The sequence below is a fragment of the Hyperolius riggenbachi genome, chromosome 1 (genome assembly GCF_040937935.1).
Source record: "Hyperolius riggenbachi isolate aHypRig1 chromosome 1, aHypRig1.pri, whole genome shotgun sequence".
Lineage (NCBI taxonomy): Eukaryota > Metazoa > Chordata > Amphibia > Anura > Hyperoliidae > Hyperolius > Hyperolius riggenbachi.
This window is the reverse complement of record NC_090646.1, coordinates 614,980,728-615,008,219: the sequence shown is the minus strand read 5'-3', so window position 1 is coordinate 615,008,219 and position 27,492 is coordinate 614,980,728. Positions and strand designations below refer to the sequence as shown.

Here is a 27,492-nt window from a genome sequence, read left to right as displayed (position 1 = left end):
CAATTGTTACCGTAGATTTCACCATTTCCCCTCCTCTCATTTTTCCCTGGTCGCTACATGCAGCGTCCAGGGTCAGGTAACCACTGCACTTTCATGTCCCCCGTCAGGAGTCAAAACTTGACAAGTTTGCTGAACGACAGGATCCGATGATGACCCGCTGCACTGCTGATCCAATCCACTGACAGTGATGGGTCAGCTCTGCGCTTACGGGCAAAATGCAAGCAGCAGTACGCAAGCGCATCACAGCGCATCGTACTGCTGCGCAACGCATATGATGTGAACGTCAGAAGGGATTTCTATGCTCTTCTGCTGCTCTTGCGTGTCACTACGTTATAAGCGCTTCCAAATGTGCACGGAAGCGCGTATGATGTGAACGCAACATGCTTGAGCGCCCATGTGCTTTTTTCCACTAGCCTGCGATTTGCGATTTGCTTCTGATCGCAAATCGCAAGGTACATTAAACTAATGGAAACTGCAGCAGCAATTTCCATTAGTGCGATCCGATTGCGATGCGATTTTGGTCAAAGGGCAATCGTCGTCCTGCCGCGTTTTGTATGCGATTGAGCTGGACTATAATGAGTATAGTAGCGCAATCGCATGGTGGAAATTGAAACGCAATCGCGATCGGAATCGCGATCGCATTTCATAGTGGAAAAGAGCCCTAAAGTAACAACCACTATTTATCAACTGGGTAGTGAGTGACCCAGTACTCACCATATCACATTGCTATATTAACCCATGGGAAAACAAAAGTGGGAAACAAGAGGTGACTTCCTTCTCTTAGATTTGGGAGGCTGGTTGTAGAGAGAAGGTAGAATAATGATCCATCTCTGGGGTGTCTGTGAGGGGAACATGTGGGGTAGTTCTGGACTTTGCTGTCTCAATAGCCTCTCCCCGGACCCCAGCTGAGACTACAGTGAAAACAGACACACAGGCTCCCCTTCCACCCACAATGCACCACGCTGCAAGAGATCCGCCCACATTGCCATACCTTCAGCAGCAGAGCGTTCTCTGTCACCATGGTAACAGCATCACATGGATAAACAGAAGGGCCGGTGTGCAGCGGAAGTTCCATGTGTTCTGCGCTCTGTCATCCCTGCAGCTGGTGATCACCTGCCTGAGGAGGTACCCCCATTATACTGTATAACCGCACACAGCAGCCCCTGATTGCTTGCATGCTTTTGGGTAGAGCAGCGCTGGAGAACTACATGTTCCAGCATTATTGGAGGGAGAGGAGAGGTCATATACGTACCTGGCTATACAAAATGAAGTTTCAGTTTAATTAGTTTAATGTGCCATGGCACCGGGTGTGCTCAAGTAAGCTTGGCTGATTTGTATACAGTTCTGAAGTTTTCTTAATTGGTAAAACTGAAATGTTTTCTGAATCTTGACTTTTTGACCCCAAGTTCTTGTTTTCACACGTGACCAGCTGGATGCAGGAAATTGATATATATATATATATATATATATATATATATATATATATATATATATATTTGCCTGTCTGGGCCAACTTTCTTACATAATCCTCTTTTTATATATGAATTTATTATATACAAGAGCTCCAGACTTCCATATACAGCAAAGCTCTTTTGGCAGCTGCCCATGTACAGCAATAGGCCTGTTCTATATACAACAACTCTTCTGGTTGTAGCCCCCTCATGTACAGCAGCCAGGGTTGCCACCTCATCCCTTTAAAGGGGAACTGAAGAGAGAGGTATATGGAGGCTGTCATGTTTATTTCCTTTTAGACAATACCAGTTGCCTGGCAGCCCTGCTGATCCTCTGCCTCTAATACTATTAGCCATAGCCCCTGAACAAGCATGCAGCAGATCAGGTGTTTCAGTGGTTCAGACTTATAAGTCAGATCTGACAAGACTAGCTGCATGCTTGTTTATGGTGTTAATCAGATACTACTGCAGAGAAATAGACCAGCAGGGCTGCCAGGCAACTAGTATTGATTAAAAGGAAATAAACATGACAGCCTCCATATACCTCTCTCTTCAGTTCCCCTTTAAATACCAACACATATGAATTATACATGCCTTGTGGCTAGTTAGATGCAATTTAGGCACTGATTATGTGTGAGTTGCCCCAGAACCTGTATAACTTATGGCTCATTTCCACTTAGGCCTCGTTCACATCATACATGCTTACGTGCAAATTTGGAAGCGCTTATGACAGCCCTTCTGCTGTTCACATGTATTGCGCTGCGCAGCAGTATGATGTGCTTGCGTGCTGCTGCCTGCATTTTGCCGGCAAGCGCAGAGCTGACCCATCACTGTCAATGGATGGGATCAGTAGCGCAGTGGGTAGCGGCGCAGATGGCGTGCGATCGTACACGTTGCGTTCTGATCGCACGGCCATCTGCTCTGAGGAGATGTGAAAGAGGCCTTGAGCCTCGTTTACATCTAGCTAGCGCAGATGGCCGTGTGATCCGAACACCTACGAGCGCACGCCACCTGCACCGCTGCCCGCGGCGCTGCTGATCCCATCCATTGACAGTGATGGGATCAGCTCTGCGCTTCCGGGCAAAATGCAGGCAGCAGTACGCAAGCGCTTCCTAGCGCATCGTACTGCTGTGCAGCGCAGTAGATGTGAACGGTAGAAGGGCTGTCTATGCCCTTCTGCAGTTCTTGCATTTCAGCACATCATACGCGCTTCCAAATGCGCACGGAAGCGCGTATGATGTGAACGAGGCCTTAGTGTGCTTCTGTCCGCTTTTTATCACATCAATGTTACAGATTGATACATGTTGCTGAAAAGGGGACAGAAGCGCACAGATGGAAATGAGGCCTAGATGCGTCAGTATTTAAAGGGATGAGGTAGCAAACCTGGCAGCAGCCCCACTCTTTCATGTACAGTAATAGCCCTGTGCTATATACAACAATGACTCTTCTTGGTGCAGCCCACCCATGTGCAGCGGCCTTGCACTCTTCCATGCACAGAAATAGTCCTGTTCTATATACAACAGCAGCTCTTCTGGGTGCAGCTCACTCATGTACTGCAGCCCCAAGTACAGCAGCCCCACTCTCCCATTTACAGCATTAACCCTGTTATATATACAACAACCCCTCTTCAGATTGCAGGCTCCTCATGTACAGCAGTAGTCCTGTTTTATATACAACTCCCTCAACACCTAATTTGCAGCAGCAACCATTTTCTATATATAATAATGTGTTCCTTATACAGCAACCTTCCTTCTCTTCCATGCACAGCAATAGCCCTGATTGCACAAATGTTTACATTCAGTGTCCTGTCATACAGTGTTTGCTCTTTATAGAAATGGCTTTTAAAATGTGGAGCTAACATTGTATAGATGACATAAGTTACGCCTTTGTTACAGGTGCTCCAGAAACAATGCTGCCAGCGCCCATACACATCCCCACCGACTCCTCATACACAGAGCTGGGATCGCCCTGCCCGTAAGTCTGTCCATTGTCTGATCAGTCAGTTCATTTCTTCTCACAGGGCCTCGCAATCACTCTCTCATAAATGAGGGATTCTCATTTTTCATCTTGTGTGATTTGCAAAAATATGACATTCGGATTCTAGAAGATGAGTCATTTTGTTTGAATAACACAAGTTTATTTGAAAAAAAAAATAATGAGTTATTCAGATGTATTCAGAGCATACTGGAATAATTGCTGGAGAGATAATAAGGGGGGCAGCAAGCATTAATTGCCTTCGGGGGCTGCTCCCTAGCCCCCCATGTCTATGCAATCCTCTATCTTCTTTCACTGCCACAGTTCAACATTTCCATGGTGATAGTGCTACCATGGTCATCACAATGCATGCCGGGAGATGTCCATTAAAGAGAATCTGAAGCCACATTAAAAATGGCTTTTTAGCTTATATTCAGCAGGGGCATGTTTGCCCCTGCTAAAACGCCGCTATCCCGCGGCAGAACGGGGTTCCTTTACCCCCCCAAATCCCCCCTGCAAAATCCACTACTTTCTTGGTCGTGCATTTTGCTGCCCCTGTGCGCTTCCGTGTGAGGCGGGGCTATGAGCTGCAGCCCTGCCTCACACGCGTCTATCAGCGGTGGATCTCTGCCTCTCCCCGCCCCTCTCAGTCTGCCTTCGCTGAGAGGGGCGGGGGAGAGGTGGAGATACGCGCTGACAGACGCGTGTGAGGCAGAGCTATAAGCTATAAACCCATTTTTAATGTGGCTTCAGATTCTCTTTAAAGGGAACCTGAAGCGCTGTTACAAAAAAAAGGCTCAGCTACTTAAAGTGTACCTGAGGCAGTTTTTAAATCTAAAAAAAGGATACAGAGGAATGTTCCCATCTGCAGGACATGCCTCTGTGTGCCCTGCTTGCTGCTCCTGCACCCCACTAGCCCCCCGGAGTTTGCCGGCATGCAGCTTGTCGGCAAACTAATGGGGAAGGGTAGTCATTTGCAGGGGAGGAACGCCTGCATTCCGCCCCTTCCCCGCCTATCAGAGCCTTCTAATTGTCTCTCCACTGCCTGCTCCCTGCCTCTCCTCTGCCTCCTCCACGCCAATGAGCCTCTGTGCTTACAGAGGAGATCAGAGAAGTTCAGGGGCGCTTTTAGGCATAGGCAATACAGGCCATTGCCTGGAGTGCCATTGGTCCTGGGGACGCCATGTTGCTGTATTAAGCCCTGCCCCCTGACTAAGCCCCACCCCAGTGGGTGTTCTATTACTTGCTTCTGCTGCATCTGACTAGCGTTGCAGGCAGCTACCGCTGTGTCCCTCTGTGCCTTCTCTGCCCACATTACGTGTATTTTGTGGTAAAATGCTGCCCGCATTATGATTATTTTTTGGTGAAGTACAATTATTTTCATGGGGGGACGCCACTAGTTTTCTCGCCTGGAGTGACAAAATGGCTAGAGGCACCCCTGCTTCCACAGCAACGTGAGCCCAAAGGTCACAGAACAGAAACTAAAGGATTGAAGGAGCTAGGAGGGGCAGGAAGAGGAGGTAATGGACACTACCTGACCCAGTCGTCCCCGATCACCTATTCTGAAGCTCCATAGGCTTGCACTGTAGTGGCAAAAATAACCACAGATCTGCTCCCAAAGGAGCAGGCTACTGTTTGTTACAGTGATACAAATGCAATGGAAAGCAAAACTGCTCTGTAAGATCCCATTCAAAATCCAGCAGCAATTTCCGACTGAAATGCAAAACGTAAAAGCCTGTGTTTACTTACTATAACAGAGCCCAGCACTGTCTGCATGCCAAGAGGCACCCTGTGTAAAACTGAATGTACAAGTAAGGTTTCCAAATCAAATCCTCAGACAGTCTCCAAAGCTGCAGTACTCACTGGTAATAGGCATTCTGAGTTTTATTTATATTGTTAACCCTGTAGTGTCTTTTAAACAGCACTCCAAAGACAGCCACCACCACCACCAGTGATGCAGAGGAGACAGGAAGGAGTGCATCAGACTATACTGAGCGATCTCAGGAGACACGGCGGAGTGACAGCAGTGATCTGCCAGCAGCTAAGTCATTTCCTCTGCATAAATTATCAAAAGCTGAAATCAGAGCGGCACACTTCATCAGAAGCAATGAGGTGAGCGGCTGACATTTATGTCTATCGGTTGTACAGCAGTCTGTGACATTGATGCCACAAATATATTTCACAACAAGGTGGCGTTTGCAATGCAGCAATACCGTGTCTAATGCCTGGTACACACCATGCAACTTCCCATCAGATAGGTTGAATCGTATATATCTGACAGGTCTGTTCTGATTTCCGATCTTTTTTACTGATAGATTTTCCGATCACCTCTATACAAAATCGATCAGAAAAGCAATCGAAAGTCAGATTGGACGTGTCGGAAAAAATCAATTCGACCTGTCTATCTGACGGGAAATTGCATGGTGTGTACCAGGCATAAGATGGTGCCCTTTAAGCACACACTGGTATGTATGGTAAACTGATCAGTCCCTCCCTGATCAGAAATCAATCGGATCTGGCAATCTTGAAGAGGAACTTTACTGAAAATATCGTAATTAAAACATTGCTTTCTGTTATTTTATCATTCTGGCCTCAATCCAGTGAAACTTTAGTGTGTGTGTTTGTGTGTGTGTGTATATGTATATATATATTAGTTCTTATATTTAAATCTCACCGCTGTGTTTGGCAGTTTCTTCCAGCACACAAGGAGTTAATTCGATGTGTGGCGTTGAGCAGGATTTTCTATGGAGACAGTCACTGGAGACTGGCTGAGGCCTTTGCCAACCTGGCACACAGCTACCTCACATTCAGAGGTACGTCCAGAACATCTGTGGGATTCTGCAGTTTAGGATTTCTGTTTGAGAGCGCTGCAGTTACCAGTGTTCCACATCTTGCCAAATTAAAGGGGTCTATATATAAAGCAGAGATAAACTGTAATTATCACTGGGTTTTTTTTTATCTATCAATGCGTAGCAAATTTCTGCCTTACATATGGTAGCATTTTGCTTTTTAGCCCTTTATAAGGAACACTTTTTTTTTTTTTATCAGGTAAATTTTTATTGAAAATTTTAATTTTTAGTAACAACATTGAAAAACAAACAGTTACATTATAACATGAACACATTTTTCGCCCCTTGCACACTGCTAGGCGTTCTGGTTCACCTGGCTTGCTGGGCAATCTGTAACTCTGGGCGTTTCAAGTACTACTCCATAGTGCCATCTTACTCCATGCTTTGCACTGATGAGGATCAACCAATCTGAAACAGACTGTATGCATGTTGGATTATTGTGGCTCTGTACAATTAACAAGCTGACACATCATTGCATTCCAGCGGTTCTGGAGGTGTGTTTAGCTATCAGGGACAACAACAGGACAATTTGCATATTCAGCAGTGATGCATTGTGGGAGACATCATGTGCTCACTCCAACCTGAATAATTGCAAATACCTTCTGTTTTAAGAAGGCAAATTTCTGCTTTACATAGCATTTAAGTAAGAGGGCTTTTCAGCCCCTTACACACTCCTAGTAGTTCTGGTTCACCATGAGCTTGCTGGGCAATATGTAACTCTGTGTTTTGGTGTGGGCCAGATTTACATCTCAGGAGCTTATAGGCACAGAAGGCCTGATGCTTCAAACTCCGCCCCTCAGCAGATGCCACACCCTCATGCATGCCCCTTTATACAGGTAGATTATGGATTATGAGGTTAATTCCTGTGGTTACCAAAACCCCAGGATCCTAATGGAGCGATAGTGCTACAAAATTAGAGTAATGGGATTGTAGACTGTTATACTCACAAAAATGGGTTGCAGGGACACAAAAGTGGGTTGCAACCACCATTAGAGCATACAGGAAAGTAAGCGCCCCTTACGGGGTCTTCCAAGTCTGAGAAATGGTACTGGTTGGTTGCACTCCTAGGGTTCTTTAGATAGAAGATAAAAAACTACTACCTCCCAACAGATGTGTACAGCTGACAATAACAAAGGATGGAGAGGCAGTGTTGTGTTGGTCTTACCTCTTCTGACTAACTAGGCCATTCTAACTGGAAAAAAAAAGTTTTTTTAATCAAGCCCTGTAAAAGACAATGCATTTCGTGGATGCTTGCTCGCTTCCTCAGGTCAATTCAAATCAAAAAAGTGCCTTACTGTATGCCGTGTGGAGCTTGAGCACACTTTTATATAGATAGACACATACAAAACGTATAAGGCGGCTTCTAGATACTTCCCAGCTTCCCCACCATGGTGGTTTTGAATGAGTACTAGCCACCCCTCCCCTCAGCCAATATTGCTGCACCCCCTTCCGTTCAGTTGCCACTTCCTGTTCCCGTAGAGCCATAGATTGATAATGGCATGTGCCCTCTCAATAATGTGCCACTTAGCATTAGTCTATGGCAACCAGGACCGCAGGAAAAGGCAGAAGGAGCAAATTATGTTACGTAGTCCTGGCTGTGTATGCCACTGGTTAAGAGATGATCAGACCTCTCCCACCCTCCATACAGACAGTTGGCACTGTGTGGTTAAGCCATAGGGCAGTGCTGAACTAGTCAGCACTATCCCAACTTCAGGGTTTAGATGGAGTTTAATGAGTAATTCTCATACACTTTATTTCCAGGGCTGCCAGCTCAGGCCAAGCAACATGCCGAATCTGCCAAGAACATCTTACTTCAGGGAGTCGAAGTATCCAAATCCTCTGAGGAGAAAAGAGGAATCTTGGCAACTCTGGTGACCATTTATTATACACTGGGCATGGCGCACCTCCTGCAGAACAAATATCCTTTCCTCACAGGGATCAGAGATTCAATTAAATGCACAACTAAGCCATCTATTGACAACTATCGTGGATGGAGCATTTGGGGATCGACAGCCGCCTAGCCTTATACAGCATCGAGCAGTATGGTGGTGGGGGAGGGGCCTTACACAGCATCAAGAAGTACAGCACTGGGGGAGGGGCTTCATACAACATCAAGTGGTACAGTCCTGGGGGAAGGGCCTTATATAGCATCAGGCGGTACAGCGTTGGAGCTACACCAGTGGCTGGGCATTATATAGCATCAAGTGGTATAGTGCTAGGAGAGGGGCACCAGTTTAATCAACTCATCAGATTTCTGAATTGTGATTGAAATCAAGAGGCACAAGAAGGTGCACAGATCGACTGTTACTAATCTGTGTTAGGCTACCGTTGAATGAATGGCAAGATCAACCAATAGGTAGATCAGGATCTGGTGCCTGCCCACACACTGTCCAGCGATTTCCAATAGATTTCAGCATGAAATCCATTGATTGGAAATTATCCTCACACTGCTGCCTGCTGGCCCCCCACCAAGTGTAAGTTCCTCCACCCAAAGTTCAGTAGTTCTTAATTTCTCTGTATGGGAGCTGAACAATAACATTGATGTTAATGAGTCGAAAGAGACGAAAGTTGCAGAGAGTCAAATATTTAAACCTAGATTTTTTTCCCCTTTAAAATAAGAAACGTGATAAAAGTATGGGACTCCAAAAAGTGCTATTTAGAATTGGTTCCATGACTACAATGGATCATCTTATGGTTTATGTTAAGAGAGTGAAATGGAGAAGTCAGTGAAGAGCTGAAGGAAGGAAAAGGCCCATTCTGCAGTGTCTCCCTGTGTGCTACAACAATGAGGACACTCCCCCAGCATTAGTTTAGATTGATTTTGAAAACCAAGGCACAAATCATGCAATCTTTAGTTTGGGATTTAAAAAAGGAATTGAGTTTTATTAATTATGCCAAAACATCTCCGTCATCTTCTCAGCCGGCGACAGTGAGTTTGCTTTACAGATTATTTTCTTGACTGTCACACCGGCAGAGACGCCTGCGCCAGCCTGCAGAAGGTGGAGAAGATTGTGGAGGAGCTGGAAGACTTGCAGGAGAAGAAGTGTGTGACCGGGAAGATATCTGAGAAGGCCATTGCTCTAGCATTAGGAAGGTAGGGCCAGTTCTAGACTCTCTGCCACCTGAAGCAATACATTGTGAGGATGCCCTCCCCCCGATGTGTGTGTGCAAAGGCAGACTGTAGAGGACAGACACATACAGCTGTGCATTGCAGGCACTAGCACTACACTTACCTCTGCTTCCTCCAAGACATCATCTCCTCCCTGCTGGACCGCAGTCTCCCAGCTCAACTCTCCCAGACACCCCAGGATGCCGGGTATGTGCTGCACCCGCGCCACCTTGTTCACCCGCTCTCAGCAGATTTGAAATCCAACCACCAGCCACATGTGAAGTCCTGCTTTCTCTCTGACTACAGTGGCACCTCATGTGACCCGGTAACATGTCACATGAGGCACCGCTGTAGCCATGGATACAGAACACTGGATGGGTAGATGGCGATCCCATCACTGGATCGATGAGAACCGTTGAGTGGTGAGTAAAGCAGCGCTGAGCATCTAGAGAGGAGGAGTGCAAGAAGGGGGACATTTGGGGAGGGGCGACGCCCTGAAACGCGTAATTCACGTTGCTTCATGGAAGAACCTTGCCTGAGTAACTGGGCAATTGCCCAGGGCCCCAAACTGCTTACAGGCCCCCAAATTAGAGATTGTGGAGTTCACAATAACTTTACAGTCAGTACAGAACTAAAATGTAAGGGAGACCCCCCCCCCCCCCCCCCAGTTTACCCATCACCATTCCTCCTGATTTCATTGCTAACTGCTGCAATACTTTACCTACAGGGCTTACTTAATGCAGAGCAAGTTCAGTTCGGCTGTGAATTATTTGGAACGCGCCATGGAGCTTGTGGTTGCCTCTGAAGGAGACAGCTCTCCAGAACTCATCAGCATTTACCGGGATCTGGCCAAGACCGAGCAGATGAGGAAGAAGCACGATCAAGCCATTCACCATCTACTGCAAGTACGGGCGTAGCAAAATCATGGGAATTGTATCATTTGTGCTTCTCTGTTTTCTTGTCCTAAGGTGACCATTAACAATCCAATTTCCCAAATGGTCGACCGCCCAATCCAATCACTGCGACCGTTCAGAAACGATCATTCGGACACAACAGCGGAGAAAGAATCTGATCAAACTGAAACACTCGTTCTGAAATCCTGATCGACGGAAAGATCGATAGGATTGATTGTCATCGATCGGCACTATTAACAGCACCCTATTCAATCGATAAGATTGTTCGTTTGGGAGATTGTACCCTTAATGGGCACCTTAATAGGGATCAAGTCTTACATCTGATACCAGAAAGGACCTAAATAGGTCAAACATTAGACTGACAGCTGATCACTCCTAGTCTCTACACTGCATGTGGTTATCATGTACTGGTCTTTAGGATAATGTGTTGAGACCTCCCATACACTTTCTTCATGCACCCTCCACACCAGCCCCTATTCCCTCACCCCCCTTTTTTCTGTTCTTATTTCTAGTTGTTATCCATTCTCTATTGTCTTTTGTCATCCCATATTCTTGGAGTCTTATCTTAATATCATTTCTTCTACTATCTTGCTGTATACTCAGACCCAACTTCATAAACTTAAAGAGGAATTCCAGCCTAAACAAACATATTGACAGTAAGTTACATTAGTTATGTTAATTAAAATAGATAGGTAATATAATCTCTTACCCACCCTGTTTTAAAAGAACAGGCAAATGTTTGATTTCATGAGGGCAGCCATCTTTTTGGTTGAAAGGAGGAGATGACAGGGAGCACGAGACACAGTTCCAACTGTCCTATGTGCTGATCACCCCTCCCAGTTGCTAGGCAACGTGAATAACATAAGAAATCCCATCATGTTTTGCACAGCATAAAGGAAAAAAAGCCTGGGCAGTTTTCTTTGATGGGTGGAGCTTAGCTAAAAATGCAGCTGAAAATGATGCTTTGGTAAGAACAACAAAGTTCTGATGCTGTGAAACTGTTAAAGAAACACCAAGCCTTTTCAGTTCTGCTGAGTAGATTTTTAGTCTGGAGGTTCACTTTAAGGTGGCCACAAGGATCGAACATTTATTTATTATTTATTTAAAGAGAACCTGTAACAAAAAAAACCCTCTGGATACTTACCTCGGGAGGGGGAAGCCTCGGGGTCCCAATGAGGCTTCCCCGACCTCGGGGGCTTGGAGGAATCCAGCGCTGGCTCCCCCGGCAAGCGGCGATATATTTACCTCTCGGCAATCCCGCGCTGGCGCACTAGTGGCTCTTCGCTCGGGCTAGGCGGAATGGGACTCGCACCTGCGCAGTAGAGTTGATACGATTGGGTTCGGCTATTCCCGCCTTACTTGAATGAAGAGCGGCTAGTCACCTGCCCAGGAACGTGGTAGGTAAATATTTAGCTCGCCGCACTTCGGGGGACACTTGCACTTGAATGGTGGGATGGAGGAGGACAGGGGAAGCCTTAGTAGGACACTCCCGAGGTAAATACCTCCCAGGGTTTTTTTTTCCAGGTACAGATTATCTTTAAGTATTTCTATAGCGCCAACATATTACGCAGCGCTGTACAGAGTAAATTGTCTTGGCTATGTTATTTTCTCAGGCAAATCTAACTTGAAAGATGCATTATTTAGCAGACCATACAGATAGATAATATATTGTTTTGTTTTGTTTTTTCTTCTGCTTCCCTACAGGCACACTCTATTTGTCAAGCGGTCTATAAACCAGTTAGTGTTGAAGCGGCTCAGACAGGACTGTTATTGGCTAAAGCATATGCAGCAGCGGGGAACTCCGACTACCAAGGTGAGATGTACTGGATACATTCCAGAATGAGAAAATGAGACCTGTGATTACAATGACTGGGAAATGTCCACTTCTGTAGTGTACCTGAGGCAGAGTTGGCAGAGCAATTGGGACAAAGAATTGAGAGGAAAAAAACGATCGTGTGGGAAAATCGAGCGGAAAAACGTAACGTGTGCCCAGCATTAGAGGTGTATGGAGGCTCACATAGTTATTTATTTTTAAAGGATACCCAAAGTGACATGTGACATGATGACGTGTATGTACAGTGCCTAGCACACAAATAACTAGGCTGTGTTTTTTTTTTCTTTCTCTGCCTGAAAGAGTTAAATATCAGGTATGTAAGTGGCTGACTCAGTCCTGACTCAGACAGGAAGTGACTACAGTGTGACCCTCACTGATAAGAAATTCCCCTTTTAATCTCTTTCTTGCTCTCAGAAGCCGTTTTCTGCCAGGAAAGTGTTTTATAGTTGGAATTTCTTATCAGTAAGGGTCACACTGTAGTCACTTCCTTTCTGAGTCAGGACTGAGTCAGCCACTTTAAAGGGAACCTCAACTGAGCGGGATATGGATGTTTCCTTTTAAACAATACCAGTTGCCTGGCAGTCCTGCTGATCTCTTTTGCTGCAGTAGTGGCTGTCTGGCTGAATCACAGACCTGAAACAAGCATGCAGCTAATCCAGTTTGACTTCAGTCAGAGCACCTGATCTGCATGCTTGTTGAGTGGCTGTGGCTAAAAGTATTAGAGACACAGGATCAGCGGGAGAGTCGGGAAACTGGTATTATTTGAAAAGGAAAAATTCATATCCTTCTCAGTTTAGGTTCCCTTTAATACCTGATATTTAACTCTTTCAGACAGAGAAAGAAAAAAAGGAACACAGCATAGTTATTTGTGTGCTAGGCACTGTACATACACATGCCTATCTCATCATGTCACCTGTCGCTTTGGGCATCCTTTAAACAATGCACATTGCCTGGCTGACCTGGCTGCTGCTACTCTTATGGCCCTCTTTCAATAGCTGCAAATCTTTCCGTTGAATGAGACAGCGGTAAAACAAGTGATATGTTCGGTATTTTATCTCAAGCCTGAAGCCGTTAGTAACTAGCATTCAGAAGGTTATAGAAGGTAAACTGTTCCTAAAAATAAGAAAGTTAACCTATTTTAGTTCCTGGACGTAGAAACTACGTCCAGGAACCATGCGCGCTACCGCGGCCGTTCGCGCGCGTGCACGCGTGCTCCCGGCCCGCGGTTCGTTAGCCAGGCAATCAGTGAATCGGGCTATGGTGCCCGATCACTGATTCCTCTCCCCCGCTGAAAAAGTGACAGCTTCTCTCGGAAGCTGCGCTTTTTCTGGCTGTTGCCTCCCCCATGCGTCTCTCTAAGCGTATGTTACGCTTAGAGTGACGTCATGTAAACAAACTCATGGCTGCCATCTTGTGGCCAAAAATTAAAACTACAACTAAAAGTAAAAAAAAATTAAATTCAAACACACATTTACATTATAAATCTCTTGTTTACATCCCACCCTCCCAAAACTACCCACATAAAATGTTTAATATAAAAAAAACAAAAACCATTACAATAATAAAAAAAAAAAATATGTAAATATTTACCTAAGGGTCTAAACTTTTTAAATATCAATGTAAAGATGAAATATTTCTATAGTTTTTTTTATTTTAAACTTGTAAATAGTGATAGATGCAAAACGGAAAAAAATGCACCTTTATTTCCAAATAAAATATTGACGCCATACATTGTGATAGGGACATAATTTTAACGGTGTAATAACCGGGACATATGGGCAAATACAATACGTGAGTTTTAATTATGGAGGCATGTATTATTTTAAAACTATAATGGCTGAAAACTTTCCTTTTTTTCTTATTCTTCCTGTTAAAATGCATTTACAGTAAAGTGGCTCTTAGCAAAATATAACCCCCCCCCCCAAAGAAAGCCTAATTGGTGGCGGAAAAAACAAGATATAGATCAGTTCATTGTGATAAGTAGTGATAAAGTTATAGGCTAATCAATGGGAGGTGAACATTGCTCAAGTGAAAACTACGGAACGCGAATGGGTTAATAATTAAAAAATTTATATTTCCCTAATTTAACAATATTATTAAGTAGCAATTCAAAATGATTATTAAGATACTGATACTAATGGTTTTGAGTTGATAAAAATGTATGTTAAAGAAACTGTGTAACAAAATTTTCAGCTTTACTTCTTCTATCCTATAAGTTCCTATACCTGTTCTAATGTGGTCTGGATTACTGCAGCTTTTTCTAGTTGCACTGTCTCTGTAATATATCTTATCTTCTTTCCTTTGTCAGGCTTTGTGGACATAGAGAGGAATGCACTGCTCTGCTGTGATAGGGAGAAGTTATGCATGCCCTGTGCGTGCCCCCTGCAGGCTCTGTGTGTGTGCTTTGTTTATCTCTCACAGACAGGTCTCTGCTCTCAGTTTCAGCTTGTCATGCTGAGAAATCGTGTGAAGCCCTGACAGGAGTGCAGATAATTCACTTTGTAATAAAAACTTGTAGTATACTGTAACATGAGATATATAGACACACATACATCACTTCCTGATTAGGGGACATGTTTTTTTGTTTGGAAACACTGCCTAAAACTGGACTGCGGCAGAGAGCGACGGAAACGGCAAAGAGGGATCCAGGAGATCACAGTGATTCAATTAATATGTTTTTTATTGTACAAATCGGACAGTACAGATTCTCTTTAATTTTATGCAGCTTAGACTTGCATTTTGTCAGTAAGTATAATAAAAAAAATGCTGTGTGTATTATATCTTTCATCCATTTACCTTGCACTGCAATAATCTATCTCAAACCGCATGAAATACCATGATTCCTTAAACTACCACATGAGGTAAAAAAATCTTTGCAAATTGCCATGCAGTTTTTTGATACATTACCAAACTATTACCACATGTGTGAAAAAAAGTTCACAGGGGTCAGTTGCATTGCAGAATAATTCTGTGGCCCATATGCAATTAGCTTTTTCTCCTGAGTTATCGCCTAGGACAGGGGTCCTTTTCCAGCCCGGGGACCACTTTCTGACCAAATTTTTCTCCGGGGCCCGGGGGGGGGGGGGGGTGTCTCGGGGGCGGCGGTTGCGTGCGCGACCTAGTGGACAGTGACGTGCGCAGCTGGTTACGGGGGGGGGGGGATCTGGGGTGCGACGGCATAGCTAGCATAGTTGCCCCAGTATAGGGAGTTTAGTTGCCCCAGTAAAGGGAGTTTAGTTGCCCCAGTATGGCTAGTATAGTGCCCCAGTATGGCTAGTATAGTGACCAGTATAGCTAATATATTGTCCAGTATGGGTAGGTAGTGCCCCAGTATGGCTAGTATAGTGCCCCAGTATAGCTAGTATAGTGACCAGTATAGCTAATATATTGTCCAGTATGGGTAGGTAGTGCCCCAGCATGGCTAGTATAGAGCCCAGCATGGCTAGTATAGTGCCCCAGCATGGCTAGTATAGTGCCCCAGCATGGCTAGTATAGAGCCCAGTATGGCTAGTATAGTGCCCAGTATAGCTAGTATAGTGCCCCAGCATGGCTAGTATAGTGCCCCAGCATGGCTAGTATAGTGCCCCAGCATGGCTAGTATAGTGCCCCAGCATGGCTAGTATAGTGCCCCAGCATGGCTAGTATAGTGCCCCAGTATGGCTAGTATAGTGCCCCAGTATGGCTAGTATAGTGCCCCAGTATAGCTAGTATAGTGACCAGTATAGCTAATATATTGTCCAGTATGGGTAGGTAGTGCCCCAGTATGGCTAGTATAGTGCCCCAGCATGGCTAGTATAGTGCCCCAGCATGGCTAGTATAGTGCCCCAGCATGGCTAGTATAGTGCCCCAGCATGGCTAGTATAGTGCCCCAGCATGGCTAGTATGGTGCCCAGTATGGCTAGTATGGTGCCCAGCATGGCTAGTATAGTGCCCCAGCATGGCCAGTATAGTGCCCAGCATGGCTAGTATAGTGCCCCAGTATGGCTAGTATAGTGCCCAGCATGGCTAGTATAGTGCCCAGCATGGCTAGTATAGTGCCCAGCATGGCTAGTATAGTGCCCAGCATGGCTAGTATAGTGCCCAGCATGGCTAGTATAGTGCCCAGTATGGCTAGTATAGTGCCCAGCTATAGCTAGTAAAGTGCCCAGTCTGCCATCTCCATATGACATCACCGCTACCATGGAAACTGCTTCCCCGCCTCCTTCCCTCCTACAGCAGCGCGTCTTTGCTGATGTTATCGGAGATGCTGGATGAAGGAGAGCGGCGCCTGGGGGGGAATCCGGAGGCGGCCGCCGCTCATAAGGTAACAGGACAGGAGCGGCGGCCGCGGGGGGGGAGGGGAAGATGACAGACCCGCTGCGGCCCAGCTGGAAACTGCCAACGGACTGGCAGTGGGCCGTGGCCCGGTGGTTGGGGACCCCTGGCCTAGGAGATAATTTTCATGTTCTCTTTAAAATAAATCATTTTACAATTGAAAAAGTACCAAAACGTTGGTGGAAAAGTAGTATCAAAATTATTTTGAGTATGTCCTTGCTAGCTGGCCGTTTAAAAGGCAGGGGGCCAATATGCAATTCACTTGATTTTTCTCCTAGGAGATAATTTTTCAATTTCGATTTAAAATAACTTTCCAGCACTTTTCAACTAAACAGTACAGAAAAGTAGGTGAACAAGTATTATCACAATTATTCTGAGTATTTTCTTCCTTGCTGGTGGCTTCAAATGCATTTTATTGACAAGTTTAAAAATATCACCAAGGTGAAAAGTCCGGAGAAAAAGTGAATTGCATATGGGCCCATACAATTGTATGTTACTGCCTTTGCCTATACATTTCTATGGGCCTGTTCACAGTACTGCTTTGTAACTGATTGTGTTATCCTAACTCGCTGCACACAGGCTTTGCATTAAAGGCTAAGTCCAGTCTCCATTGCAGTTCACAGTCATTATAATGCGAACTGACCACTGTGAACTTAGCCTGCAACAAAGAGAGCCACCCTTTATATTTTACCAAATGTAAATTGAAGTCATTTTCTTAGTGTAACCCACCTCTTAGGCCTTCTGTATTAGGAGACATGTATGAAGCATGACTTGGTCACGTGACTGGTTGTTTGTGTTTTGATGTTTCCTCACTCACACAGAAATGGCAGAGAAGTTTTTCATAGAGAGTCTTGATGTGTACCGAGCAGTGCTGGAACCTGGTGACCCGCAGACACTGAACGCTTGTGTGGAGTTTAGTAAATGGCTGATACAAATTGGGAACACACAGGTAAGAGATGCGGATATACTCTACATTTAAATGAGGCTAAAGAGAACCTGAGGTGGGCTCTAAGAATCCTATTAGCACACAGAGACTCGGTCTGCATATAATGCCCAGCCTCTGTTGCTATGCTATACTGTTTCCCCCCAGGCCCCCTCTGCGCTCTGCTGGCCCCCATAAATCAAACGCCGTGCTAGCAACACGCAGCATGTCAATAGCAGGCTGTTTACCTCTGCACTGTCACTCTCGCCACTCCTCCGCCTCCTCTATATCGCCGCTCCCCGCCTGCGTCTCTTCCCTCCAATTAGTGGGGAGGTAAGGGACGCAGGTGGGAAGCGGCGACGTAGAGGAGGCAGGGGAGCGGCCAGAGTGACAGTGGAGATGTAAACAGCCGGCTAGCGATGTCGCTAGCAGGGTGTTTGATTTATGGGGGCCAGCAGAAAGCAGGGGGGGGGGGGGGAGGAGCCTGGGGGGGAGACAGTATAGCAACAGAGCCTGGGCATTATATGCAGACCCGGGATCTGGGTGCACATAGGATTCTTACAAGCCACCTCGGGTTCTCTTTAAAACTGGAACAGTTCTGGAATAGTTTGCTCTCTAGCACCCTCTATTGTTAGGAGGGCTGCATTGCAGCTTTTCAGTAACATAGTTTCGGATATATTTTCCCAGCTGATCACCTCTATATTGCTATAGCTAACACCGGGGATGTTTGGCTATTATCACCATGCATATTTAGACTATATGCACTTTGGAACCCCAAAATGATTGTCATTATTGTGGGTGGTTGTCTACAAAGTGTAAAAGTTCCCAAAGTCAATGTCTTCATTCTCAGCAAACCGCAACGTTGGAATATCCTTAGCCACTTGTTATTGTATGGTGCCCATTGCCCATCACAAGGAGATGCCTCTTGCTCATCCTCCTCTTTCTATGGGACAGAAGCATGTCTGTACAGTGACCTTGGTAAATAAGGATGAACTGCAGCAGACAGGGTTAAGTTACCTCAAAGACATTCTCTTACCGCCGTGCTCCAAGTTGAGCTCCATCCTCCCGATATTTCCTGTTTCACTACCAGAACTTCCACTGGGAAGGAGCACCACAGCATGAGGACTTCAAGGTAAATTAACCCTGTCTGCCTTGGCCCCCTTCCTGAACGCCAGCGGGGTCTTTCACTTCTCACAAAACTGGGCTTGCTCATCCTTATTGGTAAACCAACCGAAATGATCATAGAAGATGGTTTCAGGCCATAGGTATCTAAGGCCTCATTCATATGAGAAGCTGAAGGTGGTGAATTCACCAACTGTCAGCTGCTTTCCTGCATGGGTGGGGCTTGTTATCGCTTGGTACCGTGGAAGGACAGGCGCCCCCCAGTGGGGTCACATGTGAGCGTGGCCGCAGCCATGCTCAGACCCAACATGTCGTGGTTTTCTGTCATGTAGTGACACCACTGTGTGTCAAGCATTGGCGTGTGGTGTTACAATTGCTGCTATTCGGCTATATTGCACCCAAAGGCACTCTTGGCCCAGAGACGGGATGCTGAACTGCCCATCTGAGGCCTCACATCTGTATGTAGCTGAGATACAGTCATGTGCTGCGATCGCGCAGTGCCGAGTAGGTGCTTATCGAACAGTAGATTGCAGCCAGGCTGGGGAGGAGGATGCAGAGGCAGCAATCCTTTGTAGCTCTTGTCATTACAACAACGCATTTGTAAAGCGTTTTTCTCCCGTAGGACCCGAAGTGCATAAGCTTGTCTCAGATCAGTACACAGTGGTGTGTTACAGGGGAACAAGTGATGTGATCATAATACATATAAACTTCTTGACCATTTACACTCTGCATCTAACTTGATTTAATCCATCTGTTCTTGTTTCTCCTCTCATAGCACCATGTCCGCCTGTCTATGTTCACCTCTTTCCTGTTTCAATGTGGATATTTATCCATGTACAGTGAAAATATCAGAAGTTTGCTTTCTTAAAACAGAAAGAATTTGCGATAATTCAGGTTGGAGTGGGCTTGCGATGTCTCCCAGTGCACCACTGCTGAATATATGTAAATTATCCATTGTTTCCCTTAGAAGCTAAACACACCTCCAGAACTGCTGGAATGCAATGATGTGTCAGCTTGTTAATTTATACAGAGCCATAATAATCCAACAGGCATACAGACTGTTTCGGATTGTTTGATCCTCATCAGTGCATGGCATGGATTAATTTGGCTCTATGCAGTAGGGCTTGTAACACCGAGAGGGACAGACCAACCAGCAAGCTCATGGTGACCCAGAACTCATTGGAGTGTGTGAGAGGCTACAATGGTCCTAAAAGCCTGAAATCTTGAAGCTTGCCCAGGCCTGAATCATGCATTGTGTGTTGTCTGCCACTAGGAGGCGTACAAGCTGCTACATGAAGCAGTGGGATCTGAGCTGGAGTACAGTGAAGCCGTGGCTGAGATGTTGAGCATTATGGGCAGCATTTGTCTGGCTGATGGGAAGATACCGAAAGGCTGTCGGCTGCTGAAAAAGGTGACGTCTTTGTCTTTAGGACAACTACAGATACAGTCATTTCCTGCTGAATCAAAGTGGGATGAAACTCCATAGTAACTGAAAACAAAATCCAATCGAAAATTATATATTCAACTTACTTATCCTGTTGTTTTTAGTGTTTATGGTCAGATTTAGGAGACGTGATATGAAAAATAAAACAAAGAATATTTCTGATGGTTTCCATCTTTACTGTTTATCTGTGATTCCAACAACAAACATCCCCTAAACAGGCTTACATCAATGTGCAAACTCTTTAACCACTTGAGGACCGTGGTGTTAAACCCCCCTAGGTACCAGGCTATTTTTTACTTAAATAGCCACTGCAGCTTTAAGGCCAAGCTGCAGGGCCGATGAACTCAGCACACAAGTGATTCCCTCCCCCTTTTTTCCCCACCAACAGAGATCTCTGTTAGTGGGGTCTGATCGCTCCATAGTTGTTTGATTTTTTTTTTTTCAATAAATATTTATTTTATTATTTTTAAAAAATACATTTTGCTATTTTTTTCCCCCTGTCCCGCTCCCTCCCTCCCGCCGCCAGCCAATCAGCGTGTCCCCTCCCAGCCTATGGAGGGGACAACCGTGTCCCAGTACAGCGTTGCTGCAGATCGCAGCGCTGTACAAAGTGATTCGACGGAGGTTTCGCCGTCTAACAGTCTCCTGCGTGGCAATCGCCGCTCGGAGACTGAAAAGGTGGGCCGGAGCTACGCCCCCCCCCCCAAGCAGGAGATGCGTGTGCGATCTCCTGCTAGCCCCATAGAAGACCGTTTACGCCAATCGGTGTGCAGCGGTCCTGGGGCTGCCGCACTGCTCGCGCAGTTAAAGAGGGGGGGGGGGTGCATTCAATTACCTTCTGGTCATAGTGTCCTTATTGTATCAGAAATAGGAAGCTTCCTGTTATTTGCATGTGAGATAAGCTTGTTACTGTAGATAAAAAAAAAAACTTCCCATAACCCCGCTGGCACAGCACAGTTCCTGCAGTTAGGCAATTGGGGGACACATAGGGACTTAAAAAAGAGGTTAAATATTTTTTGGGGGCGCTATTTTTTGGCAATTTTTATTTTTGGATGTTACAACCCCCTTTAAGGTCACCATAAATGTGTCTAGTGTGGCCAGATTAATCAGGTGATAAATTCTACCTGAAAAAAAACAAACCTAAGTTTTGGTAAAGAAATAAGTTGATCACATTTGAGATTTGTTAAAGGAGAACTGTAGTGAGAGGTATATGGAGGCTGCCATATTTATTTCCTTTTAAGCAATACCAGTTGCCTGGCAGCCCTGCTGATCTATGTGGCTAAAAAAGTGTCTGAATCAGACCAGAAACAAGCATGCAGCTAATCTTGTCAGATCCGTCAAAATTGTCAAAAAAACCTGATCTGCTGCATGCTTGTTCAGGGTCTATGGCTGAAAGTATTAGAGGCAGAGGATCAGCAGGATAGCCAGGCAACTGGTATTGCTTAAATGGAAATAAATATGGCAGCCTCAATATACCTCTCACTACAGTTCTCCTTTAAGGAAAGCCATTCTCACCATTAAGGCTCATACACATGCTTGATATTATGGAACGACTGCTCCGTCAGACCCTCCCACTGGGCGGGCGTTCCAGCGACTTTCCAGCATGTGTACAATCTGTCTGCAGACTGATAAGCCTGTTTCTGAGCGATCCGCTGCGTGGATCGTTCAGAAACAGCCTTATCAGTCTGCCTGACAGACTATACACACACGCTGGAAAGTCGCTGGAACGCCCGCCCAGCTGGAGGGTCTGACGGAGCCGTCGTTCCATAATATTAAGCGTGTGTATGAGCCTTTACTCCTACTTATTCTGTACTGCTCCATGTGCTCTAATCCTGAGCATTGTCAATCCACCCACTGCCGAATAAACAAAACTGTGCTCCCAGTGACATTTTTTTCTTGCTTTCTGTCCCTGCTCAGCTACCTTCAAATGCTGAATAACTGTCATCCTTACAAATGCTGGTCCATTAAACCATTCGGGACTGGACGGCTCTGGCCCCTTAAAGGGAACCTAAACTGAGAAGGATATAGATTTTTCCTTTTAAAATAATACCAGTTGCCTGACTCTCCCGGTGATCCTGTGTCTCTAATACTTTTAGCCACAGCCCCTCAACAAGCATGCAGATTAAGTGATCTGACTGAAGTCAGACTGGATTAGCTGCATGCTTGTTTCAGGTGTGTGATTCAGCCACTACTGCAGCCAAAGAGATCAGCAGGGCTGCCAGGAAACTGGTATTGTTTAAAAGGAAACATCCATATCCCTTTTAGTTTCGGTTCTCTTTAAGGACCAGAGCCGTCCTCTCCCTACTGTGCCCTGTGATTAGCTTACAGTAATCATAGGGCTGGCGACAGCAGAACGAGTAGATGCAGCAGCGGGACTGGCAAGAATGGCGTAAGTATGCGGTGGTCAATAGTTGGAATCTATGTCATGTCAGAGCCGCACAGCCAACTACGTCAGTCTAGAAGCCGTTAAGGTGTGTTCACACATCCAATCTTGATTGGCCATTTTTAACACTTCCGTACAATATGAAGACCAACAGGTATTGAATAGTTATAACAGATTATGTAATGCTGTAATCTACATGTGTGTGTATTGCAGTGTTTGGAGATTCAGACAGCAGTATACGGGACTCAGCACAGTAAAAGCAGAGAAACTCAGAACCTGCTCGCTGCACTACAGAAGTAAGTCTTGTCTCCTCTGTTCTGTTACTAAGGGCCCTTTCACACTATATGTGTCTGTAGTATTACGATGGAATTTCACGCACAATCTTTCCCAAGCAGCACGGCTGCCATTCAGTCATGTTCAGTCACCATTAGCAGACATTTGCGCTGTCTGTAAACATGCATGCGGGAATGCTTTGTATGCTGCACTGAAGCAAGTGTGTAGGGACTCCTTTAACACAATGGGCCCATTCTACACTGTGCGCCATGCACTCAGAGCTGGGACAAGGTCCTCCAGCACCCAAGGCTGAGACACCAAAGTGCGCCCCTCCATCCCTCCCACCCCAGCTGTCACACACACTGATTGCTAATAGACTAAGAGGGACACAGGGCCCACAACCTCCCCAATACCTTAATCTCTAGTTATCTGGCTTGCAGTCACTGCTATGTATCCCCTTTTCTTATTTCTTTCTGCTTCAAACACAATTAGGAATGACGGCTGAATGAATTGTGCGCCCCCCCCTACACTGCGCCCTGAGGCTGGAGCCTCTCCAGCCTATGCCTCGGCCCGGCCCTGCATGCACTGCTGAGTGCGTAAACGTGTACAGTGTGAAAGGAGCCTAAAGTTCACAGTCATGGCTCCCAATGATTGCCAGCTAAGCAGGAAAATACATTTCAGCCCTATTTTACTAAAGCGCCTCTGTAGATACTGAGCACCTGGGTGCCTTGTACATTCAAAAATGGCACTGACTGATTTTAGCGCAGGGTGAAGCTGAGAGACGGCTGACCCTGTTATATCAAATCTCCTGGGTGGTGTTAAAAACGATTCCCACGGGTCCCGGCTATTGCCTAGCCTAGTTGTGTAGCTAATTTCAGCTCCGGCAAATGCTGGCGCCCAAATTAACACCACTATAGCCGTAATTTGCATTACAGCCTATGGGGGCGCCAAAGTCAGCTGTCTCTTTGAGTGCTCCTATGTATAACCCTCCTGGCAGTTTATTAAAATCCACCAGGGGGCAGCAAAGCCCTTTTTTAAAGAGAACCCGAGGTGGCTTTGTATAACGTTAGTGGGGCACAGAGGCTGGTTGGGCACACTAACACCAGCCTCTGTTGCCCCATGGTGTGTGTCAAAGACCCCCCTGCTCGCCGCTATCCTTCCCGCAGTGCTGGCGACACGCAGCGCGTCGCCAGCACAATGTTTACCCTAGCGCTGTCTGTCAGCGCCGCTCCCCCGCCTCCTCCGCATCGCCGCTACCCGCCCTCGTCCCTTCCCTCCAATCAGCGTGAGGGAAGGGACGAGGGCAGGTAGCGGCGATGCGGAGGAGGCGGCGGAGCGGCGCTGACAGACAGCGCTAGGGTAAACATTGTGCTGGCGACACGCTGCGTGTCGCCAGCATTGCGGGGGTATAGCGGCGAGCAGGGGGGTCTTTGACACACACCATGGGGCAACAGAGGCTGGTGTTAGTGTGCCCAACCAGCCTCTGTGCCCCACTAACGTTATACAAAGCCACCTCGGGTTCTCTTTAAAAAAAAAAAATTTCATGTAGCGAGACAAGGTCTCCGGCGATCAGGAGATCCCGTTTAAAGAACGGGATCTCCTGGAGAGCTTCCCCCGCCATGGCGACGGGCGGGATGACGTCGCCGACGTCGTGATGTCAAAGGGGACTCCAATCCACCCCACAGCACTGCCTGGCACTGATTGGCCAGGCAGCGCACGGGGTCTGGGGGGGGGGGGGGGGCAGCTGCGGCGCAACGGATCGGCGGGTAGCGACAGCGATCGGATTGCACACGCAGCTAAAAAAAATATGCAAATCGGTCCAGCGGTGCCTTCCGGCGGCATAGCCAGAGCTCAGCTTGGGCTTACCGCCAGGAAGGTTAATAAATGTAACAAATGAACCTCCCCCTTAACCTATTAGCAGTTTCAAATGAAATGTTTCTTTTGGAAGCTGCTGTGCATCGTACTCTGTTGGCACATCTCGTTTGGCTGCCTAGTGGGTAGCAGGGAGCAGTTACCTGTTCCGGATGGCTTCTTCTCCTCCTCCACCTGCGGCTCTGAACTTCCGACAGGTCTTCTGGGTCCCGATCACATGATATTACATGATCAGTGTCAGAAGAGGGGTGGCACTGTAAAGCTGACATGGTCTGGATCCCGGTCACGTCATGTGATTGGAACCAAGAAGATATGCCGGGATTACATTGCCGCTGCGATGAAGGAAAAAGCTGATTCAGCCATCCGGACAGGTAACTATAAAAGCTCCCTGCCGCCTACTCTGCATACCCTGCCCGGCTGGGGAAGGCACACTTACCTAGCGGCAGGAACAATTCAGCCCTGCAGCCAAATAAAGGTTTTTTTTATTATTCTTATTTGGCTGCTACAGGGTTCAGAAATGTTTGTACCTGCTTTAGGAAACCAGACCCAGGGAAGATCTCTCCATATGCATGAAAATGATCCTTATTAGGCAGTGTTCACTATGGATTCTGACCTGTAAATATTACTTCCTACAGATCTGGAGCTGGAGTGGACTGAGCTCTGCTGAGGATCTGACATCCGTGGGTCACACTATGGGTGATCAGTACAGGCTGCACTGTACACATCGGAGAACTCAGACTGATCTGCTCTCAGAGTCACCAAAACAGCCCTTCTCAAGAAATGAATGGAATGGTTTTTTTTATGTATGCTTGATGTGTTTAATTTTAATAATAAACATCACATCTGTAATGATATTTGCTTAGAGCTCCACCTGCTGGTCAAATTGTCAAACTTTCTATATACAGACAATCCACTACTTATAAGTTACAAACAGGTTAGTTTCAGGAGTTTGTAAGTTGAGTCCTGTGTTATTCATGGGAAAATGGTTTACTTTCAGACAACTCTGGATTTTGCGTAAATGATGGTTTTTTTTGGTTGTTTTCAACATGCTTTTATTTTTGTTTTTAACTACTTATATGGCTTTCTTCACATTATAAATTGCCAGTGCTATCGCAAGTGCTGAGCAATTTATTGAGCTTTTTATTTTTAAGCGCTTTTCCTTGCGCTTTGTGCTTAGAAAAGTGCTTTTCTATGTGCTTTTGTTCAGCGATTTTTTTTCTTTCACTTCCTGACGACACACAGGAAGTGAACTCTTGTACCGTAAAGGAATAAATACAATGTATTTATTCATAAAAGCGCTCAGGAAATCAATATGCAAAGCATATATGCAATATGCGAAGCCGCTTGCTGCCTGCCAACAACCATCCGAGTGAAGGAGGAATCCAGCTGCCTTTGTGCCTGATCCCTGGCTAGAGGGATAGAAGCCTACACGCTGGCTACTCCTGTACAGGCTCGCCAGAAACTTCTAGAGGTGAGATTATTCTGAATTTGCCCAATCTACTGCTGTACTGTTCCCCTGAGTGCACTCTGTCTCTTCTTGTCTCAAACACAGATACTTTTGCCACCGAGGTGTATACCAAGAGCAGCACCTTTATCCTTCCCCTCTTCCACCCTGCCACACTGATCGCTCCTTCTGTTTGCCGGAAGTAAACCGCCTGCTTCTTTTCCAAGATTTGTAATCTGCTACACAAAAACACTCCCAAAACCGCTAGGCATGTTCAGAAAACGTCTCTAAACATGCCTAGAATCGCTCTGAAATTTGCTCCAAAAACCTAGCTTCTTGAGGATCTGCTTGCGGTTTTGGTGTGCACCGAGCCTCAGAGGGTCTTACAATCTAATACCTACCATAGTCATATATCTATATACGTATTAATTTTTGGGGGGAAGCCAATTAACTTATTTTTTTGGGGTGCAGGAGGAAACCCCATGCAGACATAGGGAGAACATACAAAACTCCTTGCAGATCGTGCCCTGGCTGGGATTCGAACTGGAGACTCAGTGCTGCAAGGCTAGAGCGCTAGCCACTACGCCACCGTGCTGCCCACCTATTAATAAAACTGTTATAGTAAACCTGTTTTTTGGCCCCTAAGTGATGCTGACTCTGGATATAGTAAGCGGTGGGCGGGGCATGCGTCACATGTCAGTGTGAAACCCATGGTCAGCTGCTCGCAGGCGAGTTTATGCCTGATAAAACAAGAAGCATGGCACCGGTGCAGGATATACAATACTGTACAAATAAGCAGCCTGGAGAAAATGAAGAATAATGTGAATGTAAACAGAGGATGCAGCATTACCATTTCCACTTTGCAATCACTAATAAAAGTATCATCACAGTCCTCCCACGGGATTGTATGCACTCGCGGGTATCTCTTCCCTTGTTAGCGATGACGCTCCTGGTAGCGTGTGGAGCGCAGTACAGGCTACTTTCACATGTAGTACAGATCAGAGCAGGCCTAAAAGCTGCAAAACTGAGAGGGCAGTACAGAGTGCTAAGTCCCACCTGTGGAGGTATCCGAGCGACTCACATTACAGATGCAAGTGGTTTATCATGATTGGCTGCATTTTGAAGATGGCTACATGATTGGCTGAAGTGTGAGCAGAAAGCTTTGCAGAACACGTGCTGCAAGTCCCGCGGCCACCCACGGAGGTATCAGAGCCACTCACAGGAAGCGAGCGGCTGCTTCTATTCAGTGATGGCTGCAATTTTTAAGGAGCCTTTGATACTGTACCAGCAATGTTTTCAGCCTGGCTATGCTACCTGAAGGTATACTTAACCTTGTAGTCCACCAAATGTGCAAATGCTTGTACTGTACCTCCAATGGGAGGACAGAGTTGGTCCTTCGCAGCAGAGGATGTACCAGGGCATGCTGGGTCATTTGTAGGACGATTTCTGATATAGTAAATCACTTTGCAAAAGCGATTTTGAAGAGCTTGTATACTTGGCATACAACGCAAACACACTCAAAATGCTACATCCTGCAATTACCCATAATAGCTTTAGTGGATTCGCCCTCACCCGCATTCATTGGCA

At 46.0% G+C, this 27,492-nt stretch overlaps 1 protein-coding gene across 2 annotated transcripts; it reads left to right on the top strand.

Moving 5' to 3' along the window:
• Positions 1-1,010: 1,010 nt before the first annotated feature.
• On the top strand, positions 1,011-25,331 carry TTC23L (tetratricopeptide repeat domain 23 like). Of its 2 annotated transcripts, XM_068250421.1 has the most exons (12): positions 1,011-1,125; positions 3,347-3,425; positions 5,348-5,537; positions 6,115-6,238; positions 8,036-8,192; positions 9,243-9,368; positions 10,111-10,288; positions 12,002-12,110; positions 17,267-17,394; positions 19,763-19,900; positions 22,530-22,612; positions 25,097-25,331. In XM_068250421.1, exons 2-12 carry the CDS (start codon positions 3,361-3,363, stop codon positions 25,116-25,118), a joined length of 1,320 nt encoding a protein of 439 aa, XP_068106522.1. In that variant the 5' UTR covers positions 1,011-1,125; positions 3,347-3,360; the 3' UTR covers positions 25,119-25,331. The 2 variants fall into 2 exon arrangements, with proteins under 2 accessions (XP_068106522.1, XP_068106531.1); XM_068250430.1 differs by lacking the exon at positions 19,763-19,900.
• The last annotated feature ends 2,161 nt before the right edge of the window (positions 25,332-27,492 follow it).